This window comes from Phragmites australis, chromosome 15 (genome assembly GCF_958298935.1).
Source record: "Phragmites australis chromosome 15, lpPhrAust1.1, whole genome shotgun sequence".
In the NCBI taxonomy this organism is placed as follows: Eukaryota; Viridiplantae; Streptophyta; class Magnoliopsida; order Poales; family Poaceae; genus Phragmites; species Phragmites australis.
The window spans coordinates 27683541-27692012 of record NC_084935.1 but is presented as its reverse complement, the minus strand read 5'-3'; the positions used below and the strand labels follow the sequence as shown (position 1 = coordinate 27692012).

The 8472-nt window shown below is 44.3% G+C and overlaps 1 protein-coding gene across 1 annotated transcript; it reads left to right on the top strand.

Annotated features, from left to right (window-relative positions):
- The first annotated feature begins 4992 nt into the window (after positions 1–4992).
- On the top strand, positions 4993–7917 carry LOC133893147 (phosphatidylglycerol/phosphatidylinositol transfer protein-like). Its single transcript, XM_062334112.1, has 4 exons — positions 4993–5274; positions 5384–5485; positions 7319–7476; positions 7646–7917. The coding sequence occupies exons 1-4, from the start codon at positions 5172–5174 to the stop codon at positions 7742–7744; spliced, it is 462 nt and encodes a 153-aa protein (XP_062190096.1). The 5' UTR covers positions 4993–5171; the 3' UTR covers positions 7745–7917.
- The last annotated feature ends 555 nt before the right edge of the window (positions 7918–8472 follow it).

Genomic DNA, 8472 nt, shown 5'->3' with positions numbered 1-8472 from the left:
TATGGAACTTCTTTGCTGCAACTAGGTATAGTCCCTGTCACAGAGTCCCGGTCTAAAACTTGGTCATTTGTAGAGTTGTTGCCTCCCTCTGTGTACCTAGTCCTCGTATTCGCGGCCAAACAAACCTAAGAAAGGTGAAAGACAAACAAAAGAATTTGAATAGAAAAAGACTATATTAAGATTACTCTCGATCTACACTAATGTGCGCTACATGGCGCCTAAGCACCCATGTCCCTAAGGGAACTACTCGCTCATCCCTAAGGCAAGAAAGATCATCATCAAATAAATGAGGAAAGCAATTTGAAGGCAAAGATGATTAACTTCATTGATTTACACCGAGAAATAATGGAGAAGACCTATTACAATGGATCTAATAGAGGGGGATGAATGATCTATGTTGGAAATGGCGGTGGCTAGGTCTCTCTGCTTCTTCTCCTGGTGGCCACTTGTTGCTTTTTTTATGTAGATCGGTGCCGTCTTTAAATAATCATTTTATTATGGTTTTGCACCGCTTCTGGAAATCTTTCGACACTGCCGCCTTCACAAAAGTAGTTAGGTTTGATGAATTGAAGGCAAAGGTAAGTGGTACGGTCACCCCTAACCGTAGCGCACTCCTCCAAACCTCCTGGAAACTCTAATCGAGGCGTGGTCAATACGGTTACCTTTGTTTTCGTGAGATCTTCGCATCTATCTACATAGATTTGCAAAATCTCCTCTTTTCCTGCAGGTTTAACAAAAGAAAACATAACTCATGCAAATTGCAATTAATCAATGATTAGTAGAGCAATAATTACCAAATATATTTATGAAATCAATAGGAAATATGATGTGTATTTTGGGTGCATCAGCACTGGTGTGTGGGTGCGCTTCGGTGTGCTCGTGTTGGTTGTTGTGGTTGCCAACGTTTTGTGTGTAGCACCCATCAAGGTGCTACTGTTGCTCGGTTTATGCCCTCCTTGGCCTAGAGTCGGCCTCTATTCCTATGTAGTGCCTTTCTACTCCTTGGACCGATTCCATGGATGTATCCTATGGTGTCTGCGTCAGTTGCATTATCTCTGTTGAACTCCCACCAACTGATCCTCGGACATGAGCAATGATTTAGGTTTTTCTAGGACGTGAGCAGCAATTTAGGTTTACTGGCTCAATTAGTATAGTACATGTGTTGGGGGTACCTTTAATTGATGTTAATTGCAACATTTTATTCTTGATAATATAACTATTGTGCACCTAATTGTTACTCTAAAACCCTAAAATTGGTAAGCAGAGGACTGTCATGTTAGGTGAGGATCAGTGATCATCACATAATGTTGGAAGGCTGCCTAGAGCAGATACCCGCTAATATGAGAGCAAAACATTAATAATTAACCATGTTAATTATGTTAATTTTCATATGTTGTTTAATTTCCATATTTAAACACGATATGATCATGAGTAACTTAATTGATTTAATTAAAGATTTAGAAATGCTCCTATTCATTTATCCTGTTATTTCGTATGGCAATTATGCAATTCAAATGCTTGCTAGATTCGTAATTAATTTATTTAAATATAGTAGAAACATTTCACATATGTGATTTTTTTTTTAATTCGAGATGTTCATCCTCTGCCACACATATGTTTAGAGGGGAGAGGACAAAACATCCATGAGAGAAGAGATGGAGAGGACTGACGGAGCAAATCTCGGAAAGCAAGAGGGCAGGTTGTACAACAAGGTTAATAGGGTGATCATCTAGTATTTTGGAACCACGACCCGCCCTCTCTTGCTTTTCGAGATTTGCTCTACCACATGTGTTTAGAGAAAAGATGACAAACATCCAAGAGAGAAGAGGCAAAGAGAACTGACGGAGTAAATTTCGGAAAACAAGAAATGGCTGGTTGTACAACAAGGTTCCTAGGTGACCATCTTGACTTTTGGAACCACAGCTCGCCCTTTCTTGCTTTCTGAGATTTCCTCTGGCACATATACAATGAATTCCAAATCACATTTAGGTTTTTGTAAAGGAAAGCTTTATCTACATGTACCTATATACAGCCTGTACATCTAGCCCTAGTAATTTTCTTTTACATGTTTAATTAAAATCATCCTTTAGGTGATAATAATTAGTGCACATCTACCCAGCCCATTTTTTGGGTTTGGGAAAACACCAGCTATTTTTGGGGAGGGGGTGTGGTAATGGGAAAACATCACAATACCCAACTGTGATGATAGTTATGAACCGGCTGCAACATGCCTTTCTATGGTGGTGCATGCTACTGACATGTGCGATATGAAAATGTTCATGCTTATGTCAGAAACACTCTGCGTTGTGCAGGACTCAAGCCCTACTTGTCATAGTACTATTGCCGCGTCCAGGATTTCTTTCCTGAAAATGAAACTGGAGTTTCCATTATTTGTTTGAAATTCTTTACATGTGACTTGGATTGTCCTAAACCTGTAGCGTTGAAATATGGTGGATGAATATTATGGGCGAGGAACAATCGAACCTTTTCGATCCAGAACAAACATAGATAGATAGGGACAATTTTTTATTTACCATTGTAATTTTTACCGGTCCCGGCAAAACTGCTTATCCCGTACTTGCCATGACGCTGCAATTTCTTATACCTTTATACCACTGTTGACTATTTTCTATTAGTCTTCACAGATATGGAGAAATGGGTCAGTCGGGCCGGTCCAATACAGGCTCAGTTACGGCACGACATGATAGGCCCAGATACTGTAACGGGTCGTGTTGTGCCAGCCTGTGTGCCGAGCCAAGCACAATATCGTGCCGGGGTGACCCAAGCACGGTAGCGGTATGACGGGCCGTACCGGGGCCACTCGGCGGTGGGGTCGGGCGGCGCGATCGGGCAAGGTGGGCGTGATCGGGCGGCGAGGCGGGGCTGACGGGACGAGGATGACGGGGCAAGGACAGGGGCGGGCTGCCAGGGCGGGGCAGGGGCGGGTGGTGGCTAGGGGAGCTACCGGGGCCACCGGGCGATGCGGCGAAGTGGCGCAGGGGTGGGGGCGGGCGGTCGGGGAGGGGCGAGGCGGAGGCGGGCGACGCAGCGCAGGGCCTAGCGGCTAGGGTGGCGCAGGGGCGGGGCGGGTGGCGTGGCGAGGCGACGCAGGAGCGGGTGGCTCGTGCCTGGACCGTGTCCGTGCCAATCCATCTAAACCGGGTCGTACCGTGCTGGCCCATCATGCTAGCTTAATCCGTCTATCCTTATGTCTGAACTGTGTTTACAGTAATGTACCTTGGATCGTCTACTAGCCTACGAATGCGCAAAGAAGGCCATTTTGCCCCTATCGTAGCCTGCTGGTTGAAATTGTAATCTCTCGCATGCCATTGTGACGTGTACTCCCTTTGCTGCCGTTTTGACATGGACCTGGCCATTTTGATGTGTGTCGATAATTTCACAACGGCACGTTAATTCCATACATAATAGACACAGTAATTTCACAATAGCACAGTAATTCTGGGGCGACGACATCACCATCCATCCCTTAACTCGTCGTTGGAGTGGATCAAAACGAACACCTCAAGGACCGCCCGGTAGGTGTTCGACGGAATGGCTAGCTTCTTCGAGGTACACCGCGATCTCCCCGGGCTACGCAAGGAGGGCCGCGTACCTGGTGACGTCGTGGGACACGGACCAGAGGATGCCATTCGGCCACGGCAGTTGGCGCTCCACTCGAGTACAGCGAGCGCGAGCGACCCGCCCCTCACGCGCGCGGCGCCAAGGCAGGCGGGCGGCGCGTAGGCCGCGGTGACGGGGGGCCGGCCGTAAGGTGGCGCCGAAGGTGCTGGGCCCGACGCTGTCCGCGCGGCGGGCGGATCGGGCGGTCCACTCGAAGAAGGTGGCCGGCGGCTCCGACGCGTTAAGGGAGGCGAGGTGGAAGGACGCACCGAGGCGGTGCCTGTGCGGCGGTGCGGCCGCCGCAACAGGGATGAGGAGCGTGAGGAGGAGGATGCTCGAGACGGATGGGGCCGGAGATGGACCTCATCCATCACTGCTTCGGAGTATCATGCATGGGGGCGGAGGTGGTCGCGACGCGCGTGGTGGCGGCCTGCCCCGATCAGGGCCGACCTGGCCTGGAGCGTGCACCCAAGCAGAGGGTGGGAGCAGGGTTTTATTTACCAGTAGTAGAAATTTAATAGAATTATCAGTAAATGAGATTTTCGAATTTATCGAAATTTTATCGGCAATTATAAATTTTTTATCAAAATTTAGAAATAATGGCTTAATTTCTCTAAAAAATAACACTAATTATCTCTAAACCATTTAACATAAAAATTACACATAATAATATAGAAATAAGAGAGTGTCACAAATTTAAAGATATAGCAGTAGTGGTGTACTGGTGTGCTGCTAGGTGAAAATTTAAAAAATAAAAATTTCGTGCGATAAAATAAATTTATCAGGGCTAATCGATAAAATAGAAATATCGGAACTCTATCACGGATAAATTTTTCTCTGGGTGGTAGAGGGACGGACAGTGAACAGGTGAAAACGGCCAGAGTAGCTAGTAGAGGGAAGAGAGGACCAGAGCAGCAAGTAAGGTGGGAGGCGACGGAGCTGTGAGCTGGAGCCTTGAGTGGCATGCACAGCTAGGGATTGGATCGATTGAGAATGGGGAATCTTTCGTACATTGTCTAACCAGGCCCGCCTGTCAGTCTTAGGGTAGGGTCCGGTCCCCATTGCAAGAGACAGAGGGGCAATTTGGTCATTTTGAAAAAAATTACATTGACAGTGGTAACGGGCATTACATGAGAAACACCAATATATATATATAGTGGATTAGAGGTTTTATAATAGCAAATAATAGAACCGAATAAATTGTAATGGCATAAAAAATTATCCTAGATATTATACAATTTTTCTAGGAAAAGTGACCATGAATCCATCCTAAACAATGTGGAAAATGAAGCATCTCAACGAGCCAACAACCAGTTGACCATTCCAAGCGAAAGTCAGAGAGAGAGAGAGAGAGAGACCAACCCTATCCAAATTAACAAAGTCAAAAGAGCTGTTGAGAATTACTAGAACTCTTCGAAGAAACGAACTCGCACGATCTCCCTTTTCCCCCACCCTCCCAACTTTTCCTATAAACCTCACCCCGGAAGATCTCTCCCCTCACAAACCAACCAGTCCTCCAACCGCCCGAAACCACGAGTCCACGAGTCACCATGGCGAGCAAGCAGGGTCTCCTCCTCGCGCTCCTCGCCGCCTCCGTCGCCGTCGGCTGCCTCCTCCCCGCCGCCTCTGCCGCCACCAGCGTAGAGTACTGCAGTAAGCACCAAGTCGTCCGCCTCCAAAAATCTGTTCTTTTTAGGTTCTTGGAGCCTCAGATTTCGGGAAGCTACGCAAAGATGTAATCTTTTCTTGCTGTGGCGTGCAGATAAGGGCAAGAACTACCCCGTGAAGGTGAGCGGGGTGGAGATCGTGCCAGATCCGGTCGTCCCCGGCCAGCTCGCCACCTTCAATATCTCCGCTTTCACAGGTAAAGTTTCAGAGATTCAACTAATGCCTTCTCCTTTTCCTGATCTCTATATGCTTTATATTTCCTCATGTAGGAGTAGTTGGGTGCTTTGTTCTGCAGTGAATTCGGTCCGGTACCTTGAACTACGGAAGCGATTAGTAATTGGTCAATTAAGTTCGTAGTACTAAAATTTAATTGGAATTTTATTAGAGTATTTAAGTCTGTAGTAGTGGTGGTGGTGGCTGTACTAGTACCTTGAATGCTTTTGCAATTTCTTGTGTATGTCCGGGGCTATTCAGGATTGGGATTTCTTGTTACTTTTCCCCCTTGTGTACCATTGACGAATTATCGTGTGCTTTGTAGAGTATTTTGAGGTGTTAGAGGTTGTGTCTAGTGTACGATTATGGTGTGGTTGATTGCTTCAAATAATTGCAGTTATCTCTTGTAAGTGTTACAAACTTCTCCGGTGACACTATTCGGAAGGGTCCAATGTTATGCCAGCCATGCTGTGTTGGTTTCTCGATGTCACGTTGATGTGGAATGATATCCAGCCTTAGTGGTAGTGTTAGAAGCCTAAAGATAGTTTGATGATAATTTCTCTTAAGACTGCATCTGATAATCCACTTGTCTGTGCAGTGGTTTTGGGATTAGTGGTAGTCAGGTATGCATCCGTACCTCGCAAAAAAAGCCCACAGTCCACAGCCATGTATGCATGACATAAATCTTTGTGAAGGATGTAAGATTGCTTGCTATTGTATCTTTAGGCATCATAGTGAACTATCATAGGGCGGAATGATGCAAACCTTCGTGAAGGATGTAAGGTTGCTCTCTTTGATCTGTCCAGGCATCATACTGTGCCTACAGTGGGACAGGAGTCTCTGTCCTGCTACCTGCCATTGAGAAACAGTATAGGTTGCTGGTGTTGTCTGGAACAAAAGAATATTCGTTGAGGATAATGCAACCATGTGTAACATTCTATTAGTATGACATCTTATCTTTTGATAGTTTTTGTTCGGTGGTTAATAGTTGGATGTTTTTCATGTCCCTTCAGTTCCTCTGTCGAATTCTATGATGTTTTAGATTTTACACAACATTTGTTTAATTTATGCACTAGAATACTGCATCTTCTGCAAAGAGGCAACATATAAAATTACTTACCACTTATTGCACCTATGAAGTAGCATCTCTTAACTATTCTGGAACAGGTAAACTAAAACTTGAAAGTTTCACCTAATTGAGTTGTCTTCATGTTGCTTGCCCTATCTTTCGCATCATCACATGGCATGTTATGGGGTGTCTGACTAATTTTTCAGTGTGTAGTAATAAAGATCATAGAGTAGTTGTCTTTTTGTTACACCATATTAATATTCTGTCCGTGACTTCATTAGCGGCAGCATACTGGCATGGCAAGGAATATTTAGTCATATGTACCCATTGAACCATCCAAAATTTGGAGTTTGGAAATGGTATTCTGTGACTGTCTCACTCATGCCAAATGTACCTGATTTATTTAGTTTTCAAAAAGAGTTTTAAGAGGCTGAACATATGTGAGTCCTCTGGCAGGTCAGTCATCAGTATCTTTTATTTTGTTTTGATATTTTTTAGGAAAAAATCCACTATTCTTGTGCCTTTTATTGATTTGTGTTATCATAGGAGATACAAATCTTGCTATGTCCGAATTGTATGATGAACTATAATGATTTCCTATTGTCTGATAATATTTTGCTGTATTAATTACAACATGGGTCTGGTTGATAGTGCAAGATTTGACTATTGATTCTGGCCAAATCCATATCATGCCTTTCCATCCTCGCAAAAGAAAAAAAATTGTCATGCCGTTCCATGTATTTTCAGATAAAACCATCGAGAAGGGGAAGCTGGTTATTGATGTTAAATATTGGATCTTCCACGTCCACTCTGAAACTCACGACATCTGTGGGGAGACTACCTGTCCAGCAAGTGGTAAATTTGTGCTAGCTCATCAGCAGACCTTACCATCATTCACTCCACCGGTGAGATTTTCTACTTTGCCCTCACACATTTAGTTCTGTCATCAAGTCTGAAACAAATGCTCGTCCATTGCTGCATTTTCTTAGGAGATGACAGATTGTGCACCCCTTTCGTATCCGGTTGAGTCGTGTATTACGGATCACACTCTTTTGACACTCTGTTCTGTTGCAGGGTTCTTACACCATCACCATGACGATGCTTGGGGACAACGACAAGGAACTGAGCTGCATCTCGTTCGGGTTCAGCATCGGGTTTGTCGCCTCCAGCTGAATGCATCTCGGCTGAGCGCTAGAGGTGTCCCATGGATGTATTTACAAACCACTTTCTATCCTAGTACTGGGCTCTATGTACACTGGTGGGTGATGTAAACTTGTGTTCAATTAAGACATTTTATCCAGAGTTGAACATCACAATAAAAGAAAATCTGGTGTTATGAAATGAAAGTCGGTGTAGTTGATGAAATATGTTTACACACAAAACCCGGTTTGGATGTACGGTTGCTATTGACAATTCCTGTTTAGGCCAAGAGTGCTTGCTTTGGTAGTTGCAGTACAATTTAACCCGTTGAAATGTGTAACCCAGTAAGGATGGTGTTAACTCATTTGTTTGGTTACTTGGGGTCTTGGGTTTGGTGCAATTGTAGAGAAAAAAGGGCTACTGTTGGGTTAACTTACTGGATTGTTCTGTGCATATTTGATTATCTGCCAGTCCATTTTGTACCATTGTAAGCAGGTTTAATCCTGTACCAGCCTCTTTCATCACATCCATGAACCGAAGTCCAAATTTTCTTTAATTTGTTTAGGCATTTGTTCTCGCTTTAGTGTAGAGATGTACTCCTACAGTCGCGCTTTGGATATTGTCATAGTCTCTGAAATTTAACCTTTTTGATGTAACGCATTCATGAAACTTAACAAAATATAATCTAGCAGTTTCAGATGTTTGAATCCAATAAAAGAACAGTTTGTGATTAAAGTTCACATTGGTTGACTACAGGCAAC